This window comes from Stegostoma tigrinum, chromosome 39 (genome assembly GCF_030684315.1).
Source record: "Stegostoma tigrinum isolate sSteTig4 chromosome 39, sSteTig4.hap1, whole genome shotgun sequence".
Taxonomy (NCBI): Eukaryota; Metazoa; Chordata; class Chondrichthyes; order Orectolobiformes; family Stegostomatidae; genus Stegostoma; species Stegostoma tigrinum.
In genome coordinates, this window is record NC_081392.1 from 16,310,992 (window position 1) to 16,335,734 (window position 24,743).

At 52.0% G+C, this 24,743-nt stretch overlaps 1 protein-coding gene across 2 annotated transcripts in view; it reads left to right on the forward strand.

Annotated features, from left to right (window-relative positions):
* map3k10 (mitogen-activated protein kinase kinase kinase 10) overlaps positions 1–24,158 on the forward strand; it is a 79,239-nt gene extending 55,081 nt beyond the window's left edge. Inside the window, exons 2-10 of one of the 2 annotated variants that reach the window (XM_048522465.2) lie at positions 857–1,037; positions 3,752–3,900; positions 4,021–4,196; positions 9,011–9,251; positions 10,755–10,877; positions 14,815–14,953; positions 17,254–17,366; positions 18,716–19,435; positions 20,364–24,158. In XM_048522465.2, the coding sequence (XP_048378422.1) occupies positions 857–1,037; positions 3,752–3,900; positions 4,021–4,196; positions 9,011–9,251; positions 10,755–10,877; positions 14,815–14,953; positions 17,254–17,366; positions 18,716–19,435; positions 20,364–20,788 (2,267 nt within the window). In that variant the 3' untranslated portion in view covers positions 20,789–24,158. The remainder of the gene's footprint in view (positions 1–856; positions 1,038–3,751; positions 3,901–4,020; positions 4,197–9,010; positions 9,252–10,754; positions 10,878–14,814; positions 14,954–17,253; positions 17,367–18,715; positions 19,436–20,363) is intronic. The other variant, XM_048522466.2, reaches the window with a different exon arrangement.
* The last annotated feature ends 585 nt before the right edge of the window (positions 24,159–24,743 follow it).

Genomic DNA, 24,743 nt, shown 5'->3' on the forward strand with positions numbered 1-24,743 from the left:
CACTTCCAGGATGAATGTCCCTTCGTTCCCTTCCTGTCGATGTATTCATCTCGGTGTTTCTTGAATGTTGCTTTTGTGTCTGCTTCCACCAGCTCCTCTGTCAGCACGTTCCAGGCACTCACCACCCTTTGTGTGAAAAACTGCCTCGCAGATCTCTTTTAAACTTGCCCCCCTCGCAATTTGAATCTATGTCCCGCAGTAATTCCACCTGGGGGAGAAAGCCTCATACTTTGTACTCTACCCAGGCCATTCACAATCTTAGAAACTTTCTATCAGGTCGCCCCCCCCCCCCCCCCCAACCCCGCTCAACCTCCTGCGTTCCAGTGAAAACAAACCCAATCTGTCCAACCTTTTTGTGTAGCTAAAATCGCACCCCCCCCCCCCCCCCCCCCAACCAGGCAGCATCCTGGTAAAGTTCATGTAGACAATATATTCACTGCCCTCCTCTCATTGTTTGGTCTTGTCACCTCCTCAAAAAAAACCCTCAATGATGATGTACGAACTGCAGATGCTGTAAATCAGGAGCAAAAACAGAAACTGCTGGAAAAGCTCAGCAGGTCTGGCAGCATCTGTGAAGAAAAGATCAGAGTTAACAGTTCGGGTCCGGTGACCCCTCCTCAGATTGTTCGATCATGATGTAGTTGGTCAGTTCCCCTCGAGATAATGGTTACCCTCTGAAGGCCCTGGGATAGGTTGATGGGACCAGAATGTCTATCCCTGTGGGCTTCATCGCAAAGATAAGCAAGGATGAAGGTTTGTATCAGACAGATTGAAGTTGCTAACCTCTTACAGCGAGATTGAAAGTAAGGGCACATTTTCTCTTGTCTTATTAAATTAACTCTTCTGTATTTTCCAGTTTTGATTCTGGAGAAGGCAGATGGCGACGATCTCACCAACAAAACGTTGAAGATCACAGATTTTGGGTTGGCACGGGAGTGGCATCGTACAACCAGGATGAGCGCTGCTGGGACCTATGCCTGGATGGCTCCTGAAGTTATTAAGTTGTCCCTGTTTTCCAAGAGCAGCGATGTGTGGAGGTAACAGGGAAGCAAGAGCCGCTCCTCACTCCGGCAAAAGATAACGCTCCCAGAAAAAAAAAGAGAGACCGCAGGAGAGGACTAAATCTTCTGGTTTTTCCGATGTCCAGCTCAGTTAACATTGCCCCATGATTTTAGTCTTTCTCGCACACAGGCCATTTCAGCACAGTGCTGTTGGACTCCTCTCTATCATGCACAAATTGCAGAACTGTTACAGTGTGGAACGAAGCCATTCGGCCCATCACGCCTCTGCAGGCTGTCTGAGTACTTTGACTTCCTGTGCCTTCTCTCCACAACCCTGCACATAATCATCCAACGCTCTCTGTAATGCCTCAATTGAACCTATCTCCATCACTCTTCCAGATTGTGCCATGGACTGTATGGAAAATGTTTTATTTTCTCAGCCCCATGTTTGCTTCTTTCACAAAAACTCTGAATCACGCCCAGTCCTGTTCACCCATCACCCTGCTCTGCTCACCGACTGCATTGGCACAAGTTTGGTCAGCTTCGATTGTGGCGTTTCTGTTCCCTTTGTTCTGTTTCCAAAACCTCTCCTCAACCTGGTACCCTTCCTATCTCGTTAAACTCCTTCAGACCCACAACCCTCTGAGATCTCTGCACTGTTCCCCTCAGAGCCTCCGGGCTGCCCTTACTTTCTTCACCTCAGCATCTGGACCCTAAACCACTCGACCCCTTCTGCCCCTCCTTTGCGACACTACTTTCAATCGAACACCAGCCACGGTTTCAGACACCTGTTTAATACCGTTGGGCTTGGTGTCAGTGTGGTTTGCAAACACCCCAGCATTAGGGGTGTCTTCCTACACAGCAAGTGTGACAGAAGGCGTGGCACGGTGGCTCAGTGGTTAACACTGCAGCCTCACAGCGCCAGGGACCTGGGTTCGATTCCATCCTCGGGCGACTGTCTGTGTGGAGTTTGCACATTCTCCCCGTGTCTGCGTGGGTTTCTCCGGATGCTCCGGTTTCCCCCCACAGCCCAAAGATGTGCAGGTTAGGTGGATTGGCCATGCTAAATTGCCCGTAGTGCTGAGGGATGTGTGAAGTAGGTAGGTTATAGGGAGATGGGTCTGGGTGAGATGTTCTGAGGGCCAGTGTGGACTTGTTGGGCTGAAGGGCCTGTTTCCACACTGTTGGGTTGTCTATGGTCTAAACACAAGCTGCTGCTGTTGTTGTACTGATCCAGTGGTGGGGGGATGGGTTTGGTGGTGGGCCGGGGTGTGGGGGGGGGCGCGGTGGTGGTGGGCCGAGGTTGGGGGAGTGGCGGTGGGCCGGAGTGCGTGGGGGGGGGCGCGGTGGTGGTGGGCCGAGGTTGGGGGGGTTGGTGGTGGGCCGGAGTGTGTGGGGGGGGGGCGCGGTGGTGGTGGGCCGAGGTTGGGGGAGTGGCGGTGGGCCGGAGTGCGTGGGGGGGGGCGCGGTGGTGGTGGGCCGGAGTGTGGGGGGGGGGCGCGGTGGTGGTGGGCCGAGGTTGGGGGGGTTGGTGGTGGGCTGGAGTGTGGGGGGGGGGCGCGGTGGTGGTGGGCCGAGGTTGGGGGGGTTGGTGGTGGGCCGGAGTGTGTGGGGGGGGGGCGCGGTGGTGGTGGGCCGGGGTTGGGGGAGTGGTGGTGGGCCGGAGTGTGGGGGGGGGGGCGCGGTGGTGGTGGGCCGAGGTTGGGGGGGTTGGTGGTGGGCCGGAGTGTGTGGGGGGGGGCGCGGTGGTGGTGGGCCGAGGTTGGGGGTTTGGTGGTGGGCCGGAGTGTGGGGGGGGTGGCGCGGTGGTGGTGGGCCGGGGTTGGGGAAGTGGTGGTGGGCCGGAGTGTGGGGGGGGGGGGGCGCGGTGGTGGTGGGCCGGGGTTGGGGGGGGTGGCGCGGTGGTGGTGGGCCGGGGTTGGGGGAGTGGCGGTGGGCCGGAGTGTTGGGGGGGGGGCGCGGTGGTGGTGGGCCGAGGTTGGGGGGGTTGGTGGTGGGCCGGAGTGCGTGGGGGGGGGGGCGCGGTGGTGGTGGGCCGGGGTTGGGGGTGTTGGTGGTGGGCCGGAGTGTGGGGGGGGGGGCGCGGTGGTGGTGGGCCGAGGTTGGGGGGGTTGGTGGTGGGCCGGAGTGTGGGGGGGGTGGCGCGGTGGTGGTGGGCCGGGGTTGGGGAAGTGGTGGTGGGCCGGAGTGTGGGGGGGGGTGGCGCGGTGGTGGTGGGCCGGGGTTGGGGAAGTGGTGGTGGGCCGGAGTGTGGGGGGGGGGGGGCGCGGTGGTGGTGGGCCGAGGTTGGGGGTGTTGGTGGTGGGCCGGAGTGTGTGGGGGGGGGGCGCGGTGGTGGTGGGCCGAGGTTGGGGGTGTTGGTGGTGGGCCGGAGTGTGGGGGGGGGGGCGCGGTGGTGGTGGGCCGGGGTTGGGGAAGTGGTGGTGGGCCGGAGTGTGGGGGGGGGGGGGGCGCGGTGGTGGTGGGCCGAGGTTGGGGGGGTTGGTGGTGGGCCGGGGTGTCGGGGGGGGGGGGCGCGGTGGCGGTGGGCCGAGGTTGGGGGTGTTGGTGGTGGGCCGGGGTGTCGGGGGGGGGGGCGCGGTGGCGGTGGGCCGAGGTTGGGGGTGTTGGTGGTGGGCCGGAGTGTGTGGGGGGGGAGCGCGGTGGCGGTGGGCCGAGGTTGGGGGGGTTGGTGGTGGGGGAGTTCAGGTTTGGAGGCTTTTTCTGATCTCCAGTGGGTTTTTGATTTTTCATTTTGACTCTGTTCTCAGTTTCGGAGTCTTGCTGTGGGAATTACTGACTGGGGAAGCGCCATACCGAGAGATCGATGGGCTGGCTGTTGCTTACGGAGTGGCCGTAAATAAACTGACCCTTCCAATCCCGTCCACCTGCCCTGAGCCATTTGGTAAACTCCTGGAAGGTAAGAGCACCGTGACCATGACCTGATTACGATGCAGCTGAAAAACTGGGCAGTTTAGCTTCTAGTTATTAGGTGACCTGCGAATGTTGAGGTCCTTACTGTGGGTGTGCTTGGTGGCAGATTGTTGGAACGCAGACGCACACAGTCGCCCGTCGTTCACCTCGATCCTCGCTCAGCTGGTCGAAATCGAGCAGTCGTCCCTCTTCGAGATGCCTCTGGAGTCTTTTCACTCCCTCCAGGAGGACTGGAAGCTGGAGATCCAGCAGATGTTCAACGAGTTGAGGACGAAAGAGAAGGTAAATGAGCCGGTGGGAGGAGCGGGTTTGTTCAGGGAGAGGTCAAACTATCCTTCGCTGTGGTTGGAGAAAGGGAGAGAAGGTTGGAAAGTTCACATGTTCCGATGAGATTGCCTGACAACTGAGGTCCATCTCCAAGAGTTATCGTTGACTTTTCTTTACTCTTTTATGGGATGCAGCTGTTGCAGGCCGTCACTTTGTCGCCTCTAAACTGAATGGTTTCCTGGACCACTTCAGAGGCCAAGTAAGAGTCAACCACAACATTGTGGGTCTGGAGTCACAAGTAGGCCAGATAGGGTAATGACAGCAGATTTCCTTCCCTAAAGGACATTGGTGAACCGGATAGTTTTGTTTTACAACTGATGGACCTTTATTCTCGGAGAATGAGAGGTGATCTCATTGAAACTTACAAATTATTTAAAGGGATAGACGTGCAAGTAAAATCCCCCCCCAGGGTAAATTTAAAAATACGAAGGATGCGACTAAGGTTCGAGGTGAGGAAAAATATTTTTGCTCAGAGGATTGTGAATCGTTGGACTTCTGAATCACAGATGCTGTGGAAGCTCAGTGTTTGAGAATATTAGAGATAGAGGTAAATAGATGACTGGTGGAGTACAGGGTTACGGAGACAGGGTCAGTAAAAGGTGTAGATGTGTTTAATAAGCCATGATTGTATTGAATGCAAGGGGCAGGCTTGCCAGACTGCCAAGGGAGAGATGGCTTCGTGGTATTATCGCTGGGATACCCAGATAAAATAGCTGATGACCATGAATCTATTGTCAGAAAAACCCAGCTGGTTCACTAATGTCCTTTAGGGAAGGAAATTGCCATCCTTACCTGGTCTGGCCTACATGTGACTCCAGACCCACAGCATTGTGGTTGACTCTGAACTGCCCTCTGGGCAATTAGGGATGGGGCAATAAATGCTGATGAGCCAGCGACGCTCTCATCTTGTTAATAAATAAAAGACTGACTGTTCCTGTGTTTCTGAGGCTAGCTTTCAATTCCAGATTTATTAATTGGATTTAAATTCCACCAGCTGCTGATTCAGTATTTGAGACCCAGTCCCCAGAGCATTAGACCTGACCTTGGGATTTACTCAATTACAAAGAGATCATGTTGGGTTTGGTCAATGGGCTGACGGGTGGCAGATGAAGTTTAATTTGGGTAAATGTGGGGTGTTTGCATTTTGGTCAAACAAACAAGGGCAGGATTTATATGATTAAAAGCAGAGCCTTTGGTAGTGTTGTAGAACAGAGATAAGGGTTCAGGCTTCTGAAGTTTCTATCACTTGTAGGCAGGATGGTTAAGAAAGAGGTTACCACGCTTGCCTCCTTTGCTCAGACCTTTTTGAGTACAGGAATCGGGGTGTTATGTTGTGTTTGTACAGGACATTGACAAAGACCTCTTCTGGAATATTGTGTACAGTTTTAGTTGCCCTGCTGTGATAAGGTTCCCCACGGTAGGCTACTGCATAAAATACGGAATCATTGGATTGAGGGTGATTTAGCAGTTTGGATCAGAAATTGGCTAGTTGGAAGTCAGAGGGTGGTGGTTGATAAGACCATAAGACATAGGAGTGGAAGTAAGGACATTCGGCCCATCGAGTCCACTCCACCATTTAAATCATGGCTGATGGGCATTTCAACTCCACTTCCCTGCACTGTCCCCATAGCCCTTGATTCCTTCTGAGATCAAGAATTTGTCGATCTCTGCCTTGAAGGCATCCAATGTCCCGGCCTCCACTGCACTCCGTGGCAATGAATTCCACAGGCCCACCACTCTCTGGCTGAAGAAATGTCTCCTCATTTCCGTTTTAAATTTACCCCCTCTAATTTTAAGGCTGTGATGGGAAATGTTCATCCTGGAGTTCAGTTACTAGTGGTGTACCGCAAGGATCTGTTTTGGAGCCTCTGCTGTTTGTCATTTTTATAAATGACCTAGATGAGGGTGTAGACGGATGGGTTAGTAAATTTGCAGATGACACTAAAGTCGGTGGAGTTGTGTACAGTGCAGAAGGATATTGCAGGTTACAGAGGGATGGAGATAACCTGCAGAGCTGGGCTGAGAGGTGGCAAATGGAGTTTAATGCAGAAAAGTGTGAGGTGATTCACTTTGGAAGGAGTAACAGGAATACAGAGTACTGGGCTAATGGTAAGATTCTTGGTAGTGTGGACGAGCAGAGATATCTCGGTGTCTAGAGGGATTGAGTTTCAGAGCCATGAGGTTATGCTGCAGCTGTACAAAACGCTGGTGCGGCCGCACTTGGAGTATTGTGTACAGTTCTGGTCGCCACATTATAGGAAGGATGTGGAAGCATTGGAAAGGGTGCAGAGGAGATTTAGCAGGATGTTGCCTGGTACAGAGGGAAGGTCTTACGAGGAAAGGCTGAGGGACCTGAGGCTGTTTTTGTTAGAGAGAAGAAGGTTAAGAGGTGACCTAATAGAGACATACACGATGATCAGAGGATTAGACAGGGTGGACAGTGAGAGCCTTTGTCCTTGGATTGAGATGGCTAGCACAAGGGGACATAGCTTTAAATTGATGGGTGATAGATACAGGACAGATGTCAGACGTAGGTTCTTTACTCAGAGAGTGGTAAGGGTATGGAATGCCCTGCCTGCAACAGTAGGAGACTCGCCAACTTTAAGGGCATTTAAATGGTCATTGGATAAACATATGGATGATAATGGAATAGTGTAGGTTAGATGGGCTTCAGGTTGGTTTCACAGGTCCGTGCAACATCGAGGGCCCAAGGGCTTGTACTGCGCTGTAATGTTCTATGTTCTATAGGAAAGATATTATTAATCTGGAGAGGGTTCAGAAGAGATTTGCCAGAATGTTGCTGGGAATGGAGGGTTTGAGTTATCGAGATAGGCTGGGTCTTTTTTCATTGGAGCATACGAGGCTGAGGGGTGACCTTGTTGAGGGGATTCCAAGAGTAGGGGCCGTACTTTTCAGGTGAGAGGAGAAAGATTTAAGAAAGACGTGAGGGGCAATTTTTTTTACACAGAGAGTGGTTTGCATGTGAAATGAACTTCCAGAGGAAGTGATGGACACATGCACAGTTACAATATTTAAAAGACATTTGGTTAAGTGCATGAATAGGAATTGTTTGGAGGGATATGGGCCAAGTGCAGGCAGGTGGGACTGGTTTAGTTTGGGATTATGGTCACTGGTTGGACCAAAGGTCAATTTCTGTGCCATGTGACTCTAGTCCATGGACATTATCACTATCCCATATCATTATTTCATCACCAGGCTGGATCTCACGAGATGGGAAGCAAATGGATTATTAATTCACTGGCAGATAGTGATACAATTAAATGGAGCTGTGATGGATTAAGCCAATAACTGGCCCTTCTCCATCACTGGAATTCTGGGACACACACTGAGATTTTAACATTTTGTAGACACTCAGCATGGTTAGCACTGCTGCCTCACAGCACCTGGCACCCACCCTCGGGCAATTGTCTATGTGGAGTTTGCACATTCTCCCCGCGTCTGTGTGGGTTTCCTCCGCGTGCCCCGGTTTTTTCCCCCCACAGTCCAAAGATGGATTGGGCCATGGGAAATTACCTGTAGTGTTCAGGGGTGTGCAGATGAGGTGGATTGGCCATGGGGAATGCAGGGTTACAGGGATAGGGTAGGGAGTAGATCTGGGTGGGATACTCTTCAGACGGTCTGTGTGGACTCGATGGGCTGAATGGCACGCTTCCACAGTTTGAGAGAGGACATGTTGTTTATGAGATTGGAGAGAATTGGAAAAAGAAGTGAAGAGTTTTCTTGACTGGGAGCAGATGTTGGTCAGCGAGCATGGGGCTGGCATAGGGGAATGGATTTGTTATGGCTAGGGTGCAGAGATTTGGAGGGTCTCACATTTATGAAGGAGGGAGCAACCAGGTGTGTGGTGAACAGTCAGGTTTGGAGGGAATGGAGTGTTTCAGCAGCAGATGGAGAGCAAACACAGTGGGTGTGGTCATTGTGCCGCAATTCACAGCCTCTGTGAGGGGCGGATGTGAGGCCAGCACCCATCGTAGGGTCAGATGTATCACCAAGGGCAGAAATGGCTTTGTGTGCCGGAAACAGTAGCCCTACATTTGACAGCAGGCCATTCAGACCATCGAATCCACACCGACCTTCTGAAGGGCATCCCACCCAGTCCCATTCCCCCTACCCTAGCCCCGAGGTGTACGCACGTGCAGAATCTGTAATACACAACCCCACTTGTAGATAATTTTCCAATCGACCTGTTCAGAGATGTTATTGAACACCAACGGAGCAGGTGGAACTTGAACCCAGGACTCCCCATCCAGGGGTAGGGACACTACCATTGAGCCACAAGGGGGCCTTCTGAGATGTTATTAAATACCAACAGGGCAAGTGGGAATTGAACCCTGGCATCCAGGTCCAGGGATAGGGGCACTACCATTGTGCCACAATAGGACCTTTGGGATTTTATTGAACCCCAGCATCCTGGTCCAGGGATAGGGGCACTACCACTGTGCCACAAGAGAACTCTTTAGGATGTTATTGAACCCAGGCCTCCCAGACTAGAGGTGGAGACACTACCACTGTGCCAAAGGGGACCCTTTGTGTTGTTATTTGAACTTCTGTCTCCAAGTCTATGGTCTGGACGCTACCATTGAGCCACGTGAGGGCCCTGTGAGATGTTATTAAAACATCAGTGGAGCTGGTGAGACTTCAAACAGAGCCTCCCGGGACAGGGGTCAGGGTAGCGCTGGTACAGAAAGTGAGGATCCCCGTCCGCCAGATTTAAAGCAAACTCTCTCCCTCTCTCTCTGTGTCACCAGGAATTGCGGAGCTGGGAGGAGGAGCTGAGCAGAGCTGCAATTCAGCAGAGGAACCATGAGGAGGTGCTGCGGAGACGGGAGCAGGAGCTGGCTGAGAGGGAGATTGATATCGTGGAGCGGGAGCTGAATATTATCATGCGACAGCTCTACCAGGAAAAACCCAAAGTCAAAAAGCGCAAAGGCAACTTCAAGAAAAGCCGGTTAAAGCTGAAAGACGGAAACCGGATCAGCTTACCGTCCGGTACGTGTTGGAATTCCACTGAAGGCAACATAAAAACCGTGAGAATGCCGACGCTGTAAATCAGGAACAAAAAAACAGAAGTTGCTGGAAAAGCTCAGCAGGTCTGGCAGCATCTGTGAAGGAGAAAGGTCAATGTTTTGTGTCCATGGACCCCTTATTCACAGATGCTGTCAGACCTGCTGAGCTTTTCCAGCAACTTATGCTTTTGTCAGTGCTAAAGGCGAGACTGTGGCATTGAGATAGCGCCTATCACGACCCTAGGATATAGTTTATCTGCCAGATTAATCTGAATTAACAACCTATTTCGCTGTCCATCTTATGAGATCCGCCCTGCTGACCATAACCCTAAACTGAAGTAGTCCCACCTGCTTGTACCTGGCTGATATCTCTCCAAACATTTCTTATTGACATATGTGCCTGAATGTCTTTTTTAAATGTTGTAACTGTGCCTGCATCTGCCACTTCCTCTGCAAGTTTGTTCCACACACAAACCACTCTCTGTAAAAAGAAAAATGGCCCCTTATGTATTTTTAAAATCTTTCTCCTCTCACCTTGAAAATGTGCCCCCTAGTCTTGAAATACCCAACGCTAGGTAAAATACATCTGCGATTCACCTTATCCACATCACACATGATTTTCTAAACTTATGTGAGGTCATCTCTCAACCTCCTGGTGAAAAATAACCCCAGCCCTTCCTTATAACGCGAACCCTCCATTCCCAGCAACATCCTGGTCAAATCTCTTCTTCACCCAGAGAGTTGTGAGCGCATGGAATAGTTTACCAGTGGTAGTCGTGGAAGCGGAGTCATTAGTGACATTTAAGCGACTGCTGGACATGCACATGGACAGCAGTGAATTGAGGGGAATGTAGGTTAGGTTATTTTATTTTTGGATTAGGATTATTCCACGGCACAACATCGTGGGCCGAAGGGCCTGGACTGTGCTGTACTTTTCTATGTTCTATGTTCTAACCCTCCCCAGTTTAGTAATATCCTTCCTGTAACAGGGCAGCCAGAACTGGGCCTGGCTCCCCTCCTGGGGAATCTCAAACTAGCTTAAAAATAAGTGATCTCTCTCTTAAGCTGGAGACAAAGAGGAATTTCTTCCTTCATGCTCATGAGTCTGTGGAATTCTCTTCCTCAGGGAACAGTGGGGGCTGGATTGTTGAATATTCCAACATTTTTGCTCCGGTCATGAGTTACAAGAGAAACCAGGACGTGCAAGTGACCCTGAGGACAAAACCGTGTCAGCCACCATCTTTATTGAATGTTGGAACAGGCTGAAAGGGCTGAATGGCCTACTTCTTGCAGGGCTATTGTGGTGTGGTGGTGGTGTCGTTTCCTCTGAGCCAGGATGCCCAGATTCAAGCCGGACCTGTCCCGGAGGTGTGTCATTGCATCCTCAAACAGGTTGATTAAGGCCGATCCCTGGTGCTGTTCTTGCTGGTCCTGTGGATGTTCTTCCAACAGAAAGATAACATGATGATTTCTGTTTGTCCGAAAGGGTTTGAGCACAAGATCACAGTGCAGGCCTCACCAACTGTGGACAAGTGGAAGGGTCAGGTGACAGATGGATCGAGTCCCCCAGGCAGCCCCATCATGATCCCCCGACTGAGGGCCATTCGCTGTAAGTTGTTGTTGTAGTATCTCCGGTATGCTAGCACCTGCTCCATGAATCGAGAATCTCTCTATTGGTCGGGAGCATTAGTTACCGGCACAGTGACAGCTGTAAGGTGGAGTCTAGCTGCAGCTTCATGGGTCTGTGAGTATTGGATTCTTCGGGGAAAGTGATACACAATTTCTCAAACTTGTAGTTCAATAAAGCAAGTTTAAATCCCCACCCTCAGCCCTCTGAAAGGCATTTTAATAAACCCTTTTGTAATTTTAAAGGTTTCTGGTTTAAATCACCCAACAGTAGTCTCTTCTTTTAAGCAGCCATGGGGTGTGGGTGTCGCTGGCTGGGCCCAGCATTTATTGCCCGTCCCTAGTTGCCCCTTGAGAAGGTGGTTGTGAGCTGCCTTCTTGAACTGCTGCAGTCCATATGCTGTCGTTACACTCTTAGGGAGGGAATTCTAGGATTTTGATCCAGCAACACTGAAGGAACAGCAATATATTTCCAGGTCAGGATGGTAAGTGGCTCAGAGGGGAACATGCAGGGGGTGATGTTCCCATGTACCTGCTGCCCCTTGTCCTTCTGGTTGGAAGTGGTCGTGGGTTTGGAAGGTGCTGCCTGAGGATCTTTGGTGAGTTTCTGCAGGGCATCTTGTAGATGGTACACACTGCTGCGACTGAGCGTCGGTGCGGGAGGGAGTGGGATGTTTGTGGATGTGGTGCCAATCAAGCGGGGGCTGCTTTGTCCCGGATGGTGTTGAGCTTCTTGAGTGTTGTTGGGGCTGCCCCCATCCAGGGCAAGTGGGGAGTATTCCATCACACTCCTGACTTGTGCCTTGTAGATGGTTGACAGGCTTTGGGGAGCCAGGAGGTGAGTTACTCGCTGCAGGATTCTGGCCTCTGACCTGCTCTTAGAGCTGCTGTGTTTATCTGGGGAGTCCAGTTAGGTTTCTGGTCAGCGGTAGCCCCCTGGATGTTCTTGGAAAAAGATATCAGCTTCTCCATATTCCCGAGATGATCTCAAAGGTGTTAATAATTGAAACTGAGCTCAGAAAGATCCCACTAAATTGCAGGGATGGGGCGGTGTCTGCGCTAAAGACGAAGTTGGATGGGAGGAGGTGGGAAGTGTGGTGAAAGCAGGCTTTAACCAGGAAATACAATTTCTGCGATAACAACGTGTAGAGCTGGATGAACACAGCAGGCCAAGCAGTATCAGAGGAGCAGGAACGCTTGAAGGTTCGGGCCTAGACCCTTCATCAGAAAGAAGGGTCGAGGCCCGAAACGGCAAGCTTTCCTGCTCCTTTGATGCTGCTTGGCCTGCTGTGTTCATCCAGCTTCACACCTTGTTATCTCAGATTCTCCAGCATCTGCAGTTCCTACTGTCTCTAATACAATTTTTTGTTCTTACTTTGCCACATGGTGTTTTTATTTCCATTTGGAGGTTCAGGAGGCTGGAGATTCGGGAAAGAGCAGTTGTTACGGTCCCTGCCTCATTAGAGGATAAATTCTAGAATAGACAATGGGAGATCCTACACTGTGTGCAACGGGGACCCTGGCTGGAGTTTGCCGGGACAGTGATGGAAATGTGGTGCAGGAGCTGCAAATGAACTTGGTGTAAAGTGGAACAAAGCTGCCGCCTTGTGGCCTCCCTGGTTACCAAACTGAATTGAGCTCTGCAGCCAGAGATAGCAAGAACTGCCAATGCTAGTGTCAGAGATAACACTGCGTGGGGCTGGAGGAACACAACAGGCTGGGCAGCATTAGAGCAGCCGGAAAGTTGACGTTTTGGGTTTGGGACCCTTCTTCAGAAATGCGGGAGGGGGAGGGAGCACTGAAATAAATAGAGGGAGGAAGGGTGGGGCTGGGGGCGGTAGGTGGGCTGGTGATAGATAAGTGCAGGTAGGGAGTGGTGGGGATTGGTCAGTGAGGCAGGAGGGGCGGATAGGTAGGAGAGAAGATGGACAGGTCAAGGGGGTGGGGATGAGAGGGAGGGTTGGTCATTGGATGAGGCTGGCAGTGGGGGATGATTTTGAAACTATAAAGTCCACATTGAGACCGTTGAGCTGTAGGCTGCCGAGGCGGAATATGAGGTGCTGCTCCTCCAGTTTGTGGGTGGCATCGTTGTGACACTGGAGGAGGCCCAGGATGGACATGTCACCCATGGGAGGGGGAGGGGGAGGTGGAGGTGAAATGGTTCGCAACTGGGAGGTGTTGTCGTTTGTGGCAAACAGAGCATAGGTGTTCCACAAAAGCGGTCTGCAAGCCTACGTTTGGTCTCACTGATGTAGAGGAGGCCAGGTCGGGAGCAATGGATGCAGTAGACCCCCTGCAGCCATTTCTTTGCCAAAGCACGACCACTGATGTGATGTTGCAAATGCTGCAGCCAATTTACTCGCACATTGTGGGGTGATAATGACTGGACCAAATGTTTCAGTGATCTTGGCTGGGAGATAACGATTGGCAGAATACTCCTTCTTTAAGAGAGCACCTTGGAACTGTTGTACACACTTGAAATGACAGAGGGAGCCACAGTCTAATGTCTTATTTAGAAAGACAGTGGCTTCAACAGTGTGGCACCTCCAATAGCGTGGCGCTCCCTCAGCACTGACCCTCCGACAGTGCGGCACTCCCTCAGCACTGACCCTCCGACAGTGCGGCACTCCCTCAGCACTGACCCTCCGACAGTGCGGCACTCCCTCAGCACTGACCCTCCGACAATGCGGCACTCCCTCAGCACTGACCCTCAGACAGTGCGGCACTCCCTCAGCACTGACCCTCCGACAGTGTCCACTCCCTCAGCACTGACCCTCCGACAGTGCCCGCTCCCTCAGCACTAACCTCCGTCAGTGCGGCAATCCCTCAGCACTGACCCTCCGACAATGCAGCACTCCCTCAGCACTGACCCTCCGACAGTGCGGCACTCCCTCAGCACTGACCCTCCGACAATGCAGCACTCCCTCAGCACTGACCCTCCGACAGTGCCCGCTCCCTCAGCACTAACCTCCGACAGTGCGGCGCTCCCTCAGCACTGACCCTCCGACAGTGCGGCACTCCCTCAGCACTGACCCTCCGACAATGCGGCACTCCCTCAGCACTGACCCTCCGACAGTGCGGCACTCCCTCAGCACTGACCCTCCGACAGTGCGGCGCTCCCTCAGCACTGACCCTCCGACAGTGCCCGCTCCCTCAGCACTGACCCTCCGACAGTGCGGCACTCCCTCAGCACTTACCCTCCGACAGTGCCCGCTCCCTCAGCACTGACCCTCCGACAGTGCGGCGCTCCCTCAGCACTGACCCTCCGACAGAGTGGCGCTCCCTCAGCACTGACCCTCCGACAGTGCCCGCTCCCTCAGCACTGACCCTCCGACAGTGCGGCGCTTCCTCGGCACTGACCCTCCGACAGTGCGGCGCTCCCTCGGCACTGACCCTCCGACAGTGCGGCGCTCCCTTGGCACTGACCCTCCGACAGTGCCCGCTCCCTCAGCACTGACCCTCCGACAGTGCGGCGCTCCCTCAGCACTGACCCTCCGACAGTGCGGCGCTCCCTCAGCACTGACCCTCCGACAGTGCGGCGCTCCCTCGGCACTGACCCTCCGACAGTGCCCACTCCCTCAGCACTGACCCTCCGACAGTGCGGCGCTCCCTCAGCACTGACCCTCCGACAGTGCGGCGCTCCCTCGGCACTGACCCTCCGACAGTGCCAAACTGAGAGCATCGGCCTGTATTTTTGTTTTTGCTCGTGTCACTGTTGTGGGAATTGAACCCCTGAACTTTTGGCTGTGAGGCGCAATTACAAACATCTGAATCATGGTGGAATCCTCAGGGAAAGGAGCCTGTGGAGGAGGGTCCCAGTTGGTGTTAGTCAGGGTTGGGTGGGTGGGGTGTCGGAGAGGAGCTGCTTGGGTCAGTGTGTGAGATTGCAGATGGGTGACTGAGATGCTTGTTCCCTGCAGTGACCCCTGGAGAGGGCTGTCAGACCTGGGGCCGCAGCACTGTTTACAAACGTGAAGAGTTCGAGGGTCACAAGAAGAAAGGGCGGACCTGGGGCCCCAGCTCAACGCAGCAGAAGGAGCGTCTGGGTGGTGAGGACAGGTGAGGATCTTCCTTCACCAATGGGCACGATATCCCGGGGGCTGGCCTGAATGGCCTGTGTCCGGGCTGGAGGATTCTTTGTGAACTCTGCTCGGGCTGCTCTGCCTTCAGTCTCTTATCCCTTGGTCACTGACCAGAGGCAGGGGTCATTCTGATTCCCTCAGCCCCTCGTCCCCACTCCTTTCACCGCTCCCCCTCCCCCCCACCACCTTTCCGGAAGATGCCCGCAATTGGGCGGAAGTAAAATCCTCATTACAGTGAGTGGTGGGTGAGTGAGAGAACAATGTGTACCCCAGCAGTCCTCTCAACCACCTTAAACCGTTTAAACCTGCAGCTTAGAATAATGCCTGGAAGGAGCTACATTCCAAGGACAGGTTTGGGAGTGTTTTGCCATTCACTGTGAAATGATCTGCCACACGTTACCCACAACCAATATTAACCAACACCTTGTAATCATCAGCGAGCAGAAACTTTCCTTTCTTAACCTCATCCAATCCTGATGTAATTATGTGCACCTCCATCCTCAGTCTTCTATTCTTCAAAGTAAACAGTGCCACAGTCTACAAACTAATCTGATAAATACACTCCCCCCGCCACTGCATCCCAAAACCAGCCCAGCCTGTCTCTGCCTCCCTAACCTGTTCTTCCTCTCACCCATCCCTTCCTCCCACCCCAAGCCGCACCTCCATTTCCTACCTACTAACCTCATCCCACCTCCTTGACCTGTCCGTCTTCCCTGGACTGACCTATCCCCTCCCTACCTCCCCACCTATACTCTCCTCTCCACCTATCTTCTTTTCTCTCCATCTTCGATCCGCCACCCCCTCTCTCTCTATTTATTCCAGAACCCTCACCCCATCCCCCTCTCTGATGAAGGGTCTAGGCCCGAAACGTCAGCTTTTGTGCTCCTGAGATGCTGCTTGGCCTGCTGTGTTCATCCAGCCTCACACTTTGTTATCTATGATAAACAGAAGCCATCCCTGGAATGTGCTTTATGTTTTTTTTTTAATATTCACTCAAGGGCATCACAGGCTGGGCCCAGCATTTATTGCTCAGTCGTCCCCAGTCACCCCTTCAGAAGATGGTGGTGAGCTGTAGAGTCATAGACATATATCATGGAGACAGATTCTTGGCATGCATTCAACTCGTCCATGCCAGCCAGATTCAACTCGTCCATGCCAGCCAGATTTCCTAAATTAATCTAGCCCCATTTGCCAGCATTGCCCCATATCCCGCTAAACCCTTCCTAGGAGAGCATGTGGTCTCAGTGACATATAACACAGAAGCAGACCCTACGGTCCAATTTATCTCCTCTCACCTCAAACCTATGCCCTTTAGTTTTGGGCTCCCGTACCCTGAGAAGAAGCCCTTGGTTGGGAGTCGGGTGTTGGAGTTCCAGGTTTTTGACCCTGTGCAAAGGATACATAAGATATAGTTCAAAAATCTGTGGGCTGTGGATGTTGCTGCTAGGTCGCCCTTAGCGCCCATCCCAAATAGGCCAGCCTGGGTAAAAAAGGCAGATGTCCTTCTCTGAAGGATGTTAGTGAACCAGATGTGTTTTTAACCATTGACTGTGACGGGATTTGAACCTGCATCCCCAGAACATTCGACTAGCTCGGTGACATCACGGCTACGCCACAGTCCCCCAGGATCCATCACAGGTACTGGACACTTAAATGTTTATTCATGTGGTCAGAGCATCGCTGGCCAGGCAGCATTTATTGCCCGACCCTAATTGCCCAGAGGGCAGTTAAAATTCAACCACATAGCTGTGGGTCTGGAGTCACATGTAGGCCAGACCAGGTAAGGATGGCAGATTCTCTCCCTAAAGGGCATTAGTGAACCAGATGGGCTTTTCCAACAATTGACAATGGATTCACGGTCATCATTAGACTCGATTCCAGTTTAGTTTTATTGAATTCGATGCTGTAGTCAGATTTGAACCCAGGTCCCCAAAACATTATCCGAGTCTCTAGATTAACAGTCCAATGATAATACCACCAGGCCATTGCCTTCCCGATACTAGATACATAACAACGATTGAGTTAATGAAGCAGAAACAGAATTTAACATAACACAAATTACTGCAGTTAGAGGAAATAACACTTTTTTTTAAACCCTCATTTTTATTTTTATCCAAATTGCTAGCTGGAATGTTTCGGCAGAATGGGCAGGGTAAATAATTGAAGCGAACATTCAGGTTGCTGTTGGCTGCTGGAGGTAATCTAGCACAGAGTGTGTTCCGATGGGCCCAATGGCCGTTAAGGTTCCTGAGCCCGTCTCTTTGCTGCCCTCTGCAGGTTGAGGTGTCTGGGTGATGGCAGCAAGTTTTGGTCTTCGAGTGCACCAAGTCTGGGGAAGTCCCCTCGGCACATTCCCATCACCATGGGCTTTGCCAGCCTGACTGAGATGGGTAAGTACACAACTCCCTTCGGAGAATCTGTGGAAGAGGGGGAGGGTGGGGGACAGAAACCTGCTTTTTTGTGCTACCCACCCCCCACTTCCCCCAGTATCCGCCGGGAACATTGGGAATTTCTGCGATTAACCTCAATGTCCTTGTCTGGAGAAAGGAAGGGGGAATTGATTGAACAACTGTTCCTTGCTCAATGGCCAGTGACTCCCACCTTTGAAATGCAGATGTGAGAGACTGAGGGGAGGGTTTTCAGGGACGTGAGGGGTGTGTGTGTCGGCTTTGGGGAGGTGCAGAATGTGCCGGGGGGGGGAAGTGGGCGAGGGACGGTCTGAATGTTGACGCTCTCGGCTTCTGGCTCACTGGTAGGACTTGCATTTGTATGGCACCTTTCACATCATTCCAAAGCACTTTAGCTTCCGTCCACTGACTCCATCTGTACATCCAACTGCCGTGGGAAGGCAGTCAACATAATCAAGACCCCGGTTATAATCTCTTCCAATCTCTTCCATCAGGCAGAAGACACAAAAGCTTAAACACATGTACCAACAGATTCAAGAACAGCTTCTTCCCTGCTGTTATTAGACTGCGGAATGGCCCTCTCAAATTTCAAATCAAATGTTGACCTCGCTGTTCCTCTGCAGCTATAACATTGTATTCCTCGCTCGAATCCCCCTATGCACTTAGTATGATGTGATCTGCCTATAATGCACACAAAACAAAACCTTTCACTATAGCTAGGTAAATCAGATCAAAAAAATGTAGACATTGCTGTGATGTGGGAACCATGGTAGCCAATTTGTGCACAGCAAGCTCCCACAAAGAGCAGTGAGCTAATGACTAGATCACGATGTGGAGGCGTGGTGTTGGACTGGGATGGGCAAAGTCCCAAGTCACAGCGCACCAGGTTATAGCCCAACAAGTTCAGTTTAAAATCACAGGCCTTCGCAGCGCTGCTCCTTTGTCAGGTAACGATGAGGTGGCCTGAATTTGTGCTGCTTGTTGAGGGACAAATATTGGCCGCAGGGCACTGAGGAGAACTCCCTCCCTCAAAATAACAAGATTCTAACACCGGCCCTGGAGGCAGGAGAGGGACCTCAGACAGCGCAGCACTCCCTCAGCCCTCGGGAGTGACAGCCTGGGCTCTGCGATCAAATCAATGAAGCAGGACTGGAACTTGCAAACCCTTCCCTCACCGAGCCGAGCTGACCTTTGACCATTTGCCCCTGGGTTGGGCTTGCAAAAGGTGCTACAGAAATGCGCGGCCTGGGGAATTCCCTGGTGGAACGTTTTGCTCGAGGGGAGCAGTGTCGCTGGAATACCTCACACTGATTTCCATCTTTTTTTTGCAGAGGGTCAGAGCCCAGCTGGAGGGCGGTTCCAGAGTCTGAGCCAGTCGCCGGTCACCCTGGCTTTCCAGGAGAGCGGGTCCAGCCTGACGGACGACAGTTCCCCCGTCATCTACGGCCTGAGTGCCGACAGCTGCAAGCGCAGTGCCCAGCGCAGGAGGAGCGAGCTGGTACTCCTGGGCTGCGCCAGCATCTTGAGTTCCGTGGCGCTGAGCTGCGATCTTCTCTCGCTGGGCCGCCAGCAGATGCTGCAGGATGAACAGGAGAAGAAGCGGGAGGGCATCTTCCAGCGCTCAGGCCAGAGCCGCAACTCCGACAGCTCCCCAAGCTACCTGGCGCACAGGAAGGAGTCTGTCCTGCCATCCCTGGAGGGCTCGTCCTCAGTCACACTGCTCTCTCTGTCCTCGGTCTCAGACTGTAACTCCACCCGCTCGCTCCTGCAGTCCGACAGCGACGAAGCTGGCACCTACGCCACACCAGATGGTGCTGATAGCCCTACCCGGGCCCAACCCGTCAACCCCCTGGTTGACCTAACAGTGGAAACCTTCAAGAGGGACCCCAGGCAGTCGCTCACCCCGACGCACGTCAGCGCAGCCTCTGCCGTTAAACGGGGGCACAGGAGGATCCCATCAGATAGCGCAATCCGGCAGCAGGCCCAGACCCAGACCCAGACGCACAGGAGGACTCCATCAGACAGCAGTACGCACAAACTTGTGGACACAGGTAAGCCTCTGAAGAGAATTGAAAAATCTGTCTGCTCTGTGCTCTTCACCACCATTTATTGTCATTCAGCACAGAAATAGACCCTTCGGTCCAACCAGTCCATAATCCCAAACTAAACTAGTCCCACCTGCCTGTTCCCCAGTGCCTAGATTCCCCGAGAGGCAAACTGTCCATCCCAGCCTTAAATAAGTTTGGCATTGGAATACCCACAATCTCCTGTTGTGGAGATTTCCAAAGATGGATGAGGTAAAGCGGGAGGCAGCTCCTGTAAACACCATGGACTGGTTGGACCGAATGGCCTGTTTCCGGGCTGGAGAGGTCTTTGTGACCTCTGCTCGTGCTGTTCACTAATTGTCTTCAATCCTTTGTCCCTTGGTCACTGAACAGAGGAAGAAGTCTTTCTGGTTTACCACCCCAACCCCGACCTGTTGCCCCCACCCATCACTTCGCATCCCACGTCCCATGTCCCACCTGCCCTCACTCCATCGACCCTGCCTACCACTCACCCCACCCCATACCTCAACAAAACCCAACTATAACCCCAGCCCACACATCCCCTCACCACCCACCCCACCCCTGCCTTCCCCTCCTTTCACCTCCCACCCCTCCCTTCCCCTCCCTTCACCTCCCGCCCCTCCCTTCACCTCCCACCCCACCCCTCCCCTCCACCTCCCCTCTCACCCAACTCCACACCTCACCTCTCATGCCCACCCCTCCTGTCCTGTCCCGCCCCACCCCTCCCCTCTGCTCGCTTTCCCTACCACTACACCCCTCCACTGGCCTCCCCTCCACTCCCCACTCCCCCCAACCCAACCCCTCCCCACCTGTCCCCCTCACCCCTCCCCGTCACCACACCTAACCCACCCCTGTTCCTCTCCTCGGCTAGACCCACTGGTTCCCACTCACATTCCTCCTTTTTGCTCCCAAGGTGTTCCCAAGGATTCCACTGAGATCCCACGTCTTCCAGATCCCAGCTCCTTTCTGCCCCCGATCCTGCGGCGGAAAACGTCGGATAGGGACGCAGCCCTGGAGAGACCGAAGACCCTGGAGTTTGCACCGAGGCCCCGGCCCGTGCCGGGCCGCCCAAGGATTGACCCCTGGCGGTTTGTCTCCTTCTCCAGGACTCACAGCTCGTCTCCAGGCAGTGGCACCGAAACCCCCGGCAACACCGACTCCGCGGGCGAACGCCTCGGCACCTCCTGCCCACCTGTTTTGGACACGGGCTGTGTCCGGAGCTTGCTGGACATCGACCTCGAGGGGCAGACTGCTGACGGGACAGTCCCACTCTGCCAGACTGACCTGGCCCTCCACAAAGAGTCCATTTACAGTGTGGAGGAGGGTCACATGCGCTGAAACTGCTAGGCCGCAAAGCCTAGCAACTGGTCCTGGCGCCAGGCCTGCAGCACCTCTCCCCCTTGACTCTGGCGTGTCAAGACCCCGCTCTCCGATTGGCCGGTTTGAAATTTGAACTGTCCAATTCGTAAGACAAACTACGTGATTGAAGGGGTCACCCACTGAGAGGGCCTCGCCATTCAAACATTCAGCATCAACAGTAATGGATTCCGCAAAAATGACCCCTTCTGTCACCCTCTTTGGGGGCAGGGGATGGATTATGGAGTGGGATGGACAATACTTGAGCACAAATAGCCTTTCAAAGCAGTTTGTGGTGGATTGAGGGTTGCCAATCTTACGGGGCCTACAGGTGAAGGCTTCACCCTATGAAATCCAGCTACATGTCAGAAAGCCTGTCCAGCTCTCCCCCACACCCCCCCCAAAAAAATTTATTTAATGCGGCAAAAGGAAATCAAAATTTTTCTTTGAAACGATACAATCATTTTTATTTTCTTTCTTGAGTTTTTGTCACAGGGTTGGAGGGGCCTGAAGATGATTCGTCAATTTCTGAAGACTTGACGCTACCCCTAGACGGTTAGCAGCCCTAAATAATGGGTGTGATGATAGTGGCCAAGCCTCATCCGCAATTTCCTTCTTCCCTCACAAGAAAAAGGTGGCAGAACCTGTAGCACTGTGTTTTAGGAAAGTCATTTCGCTGAATTGACACGCAGAAAGCCAATTTCGACAGGCTGATTTCCTGTAACATCCACCCCTTTGTCCCACGGTGCCTCACTGAGAGAGAAGGCTTGGATACAGCTAGGCAGTGTAAAAATGACCTCCCACTGTAAATATTTTGGTTGGATATTTTGGGGATCATCCTGGGTCAACAATGATGTGGCTTTACCCGTCAAACAGAATGCGTTGCCAGTCATTTCAGTTTACTATTGTTTACGTTCCCTGTCGTGGACGTGGGTAGCATTTTGTTGACCATCCATCCCACATTACCAAGGAGAAGATTACACCATCCACATTGGAGACGCCACCATATCCCTGAAAGTCACTGATTTTGGCAGGGGGGAAACGGGGTGTGCAGGATCATTAACTGAGCGTGCATCGTTTGCAAAACTGGAGTGTAGTTGAAATCGAGATCTTGGGATCTCGTGAGGCCCCCAACAGATTATCCAGATGTGTTTTCAAACAAAGGAGGAAAGAGAGGGACATCGTGTTTTGATGTAAGCCTCAACTATCTGATGTGCATCTGTAATGTCCCCAGCCAATCAAAAGCCCATCTTTCAGGCACCGTGTTCCTGAATTAGCTAACTCTTCTCCAATGGCCACGCATTATAGAGCAAATTGGTTTAGTTAAAAAGGAAGGGTAATCTCTCTCTCTCTCCAACATTGACGCTCAGTCGCAGCAGGGTATACCATCTCCAAGACACACTGCAGAAATTCACCGAAGGTCCTCCAGCAGCACCTTCCAAACCCACGACCGCTTCCGTCCAGAAGGACAAGGGCAGCAGATACATGGGAACACCATCCCCTGCAAGTTCCCCTCCGAGCCACTCACCATCCCGACTTGGAAATCTGTCGCCGTTTCTTCAGTGTCACTGGGTCAAAATCCTGGAATTCCCTCCCTCAGGGCATTGTGGGTCAGCCTACAGCAGGTAGACTGCAGCAGTGGAAGATGAGATAACAAGGTGTGGAGCTGGATGAACACAGCAGGCCAAGCTGCAGCAGAGGAGCAGGAAGGCTGACGTTTCAGGCCTAGATCCTCCCCCATTTCTGAAGAAGGGTCTAGGCCCGAATCATCAGCCTTCCTGCTCGGCCTGCTGTGTTCATCCAGCTCCACACCTTGTTATCTCAGATTCTCCAGCACCTGCAGTTCCTACTGTCTCTGAAGCAGTGGAAGATGGCAGCTCACCAGCACCTTGACAAGGGGCATCTACAGGAGGGGAGTAAATGCTGGGCCTGGCCAGTGATGCCCACATTCCATGAAAGAATAGAAATAATCACTGCTTCAGTCTCATTCTGAAGTCATTTGGTCCAATTCATCCTTCAGGCAGGGTGTGAATTTACAGACTCACTAAGCCTGATGGTGTCTGATTAACACAGGGAGATCCCAGAGAGATCTCCTCAAAACAGAGAAACATTATAATGGAGGTGCTCAAAGTGACCGAGGGCTTTGACAGAATAAATACTGTTGTTTCACTGGCAAAGGATTTGGTAACAAAAGGGAGATGGAACTTACATATTCAGTAAAAGAACTGTAGGGGGACTTAAGGCATGTTGCTCTGATCTAGAAAGTCAGTGGAAGCAGGAATTTCCAAAAGAGCATTGAGTATTGTCAAACAGCAGGGTGCCATTCGCTCCATCATGTCTGTGTAAGCTCCTCGAAAGAATCTACGCTTAAAAAGGAAACATTTGAAGGTGCTGTGGTGTTGAATTGGATAAATTACTGTAGAGAAGATGGAGGAAGGGCTGGGGTGAAAATTAATGTTATCCTACACCTTAAAGGAAATCTTCAGGATCGGATCCTACCATGCATTCGTTGCCCAGAATTCAACCTGTTGAGTGCTCGACGAAACCTAATTTTGCCCCAAGTCGAATCTCAGCCCATGAACCTGATTTGCACTACACTTGTTCCTGAAGCTGAGTCTCTCAGCGACACGATATCCTTGGTCACAGCCTCTCCTAGTGCTCACTGTCAGTTTTGCAACTCCAGGAGAGAGGATGTGGGTGGGAAGCATAGGGTCATAGAACATGGAAACAGATCTTTTGGGCCAACTCATCCATGCCAACCAGATAGCCTAAATAAATCTAGTCCCATTTGCCAGTGTTTGACCTCTATCCCTCTGAGCCCTTCCTATTCATCTACCCATCCAGATGCCTCTTAAATATTATAATTGCACCAGCCTCGACCAACCTCCTCTGGCAGCTCATTCCATACATGTATCGCTATATGTGAAAAAGTCTCCTCTTGGGTCCCTTTTTAATCTTTCCCCCTCTTGCCTTAAACCTATGCCCCTCTAGTTTTGGACTTTCCCCACCCTGGGGAAAAAGACCTCGGCTATTGACCCCAACCCCTGCCTCTCATGATTTTATATACCTCTATAAGGTCACCCTTCAGAAGGATTTCACAAGCTGGACCAGCCAGCGACCGATACTTGTGCAATCTCGAGTTAGGAAATGAAGTAATTCTGTAAAATTATGTAAATAGCAGAAAAAGATGTGACTATTCATTCGCAGAGCAAGGACATCTTGTGGGATGGACCAACTCTAAAAGATGTAATAAACAGGAAGGATGTTTAAAACTTTCATCTCTATGTACATACATGTAAATTATATTAAAAATTGCCAGATTTTAATGGCAGATTTATCCTTAAGTTATACAGTGAGGAGAATGATTATTGTGATTTGTAGAAGAAATTAAACTTCTTTGTTGATGTTTGATTCTTCTTTTAAATTCCGCCCTTGTCGGGTCTCTGGGATCAGCCAGTCTTAACTTAGTGATCAGAACTCCTCAAGGTGTCCTGTAGCACAGTGGTAATGTCCCGAACTCTGAGCTAGCATCTCCAGGAAGTCCCACCTGCTTCCAGAGGTGTGAACATGTCCACACAGGTTAATCAGATTTAGAATTGTGGCTGTGGGGGGTGGAATAATCTTATAAAAACAAATGAAATAACGAAGGGAATAGACAAGGTAGAAGCAGGGGGTTGTCTCCAATGGCAGATGAAACTAGAACTTGGGGCACAGCCTCAAAAGATCGGGGAGCAGATTTGGGATGGAACTTATTCACCCAAAGGGCTGTGAATCTGTGGAATTCCCTGCCCAGTGAAGCAGCTGAGGCTTCCTCATTGAATGTTTTTAAGGCAAAGATAGATTTTTAAGCAGTAAAGGGATTAAGAGTTATGGTGAGCAGGCTGGTAAGTAGAATTGAGTCCATGAAAAGATCAGCCATGATCTTATGGAATGGCCT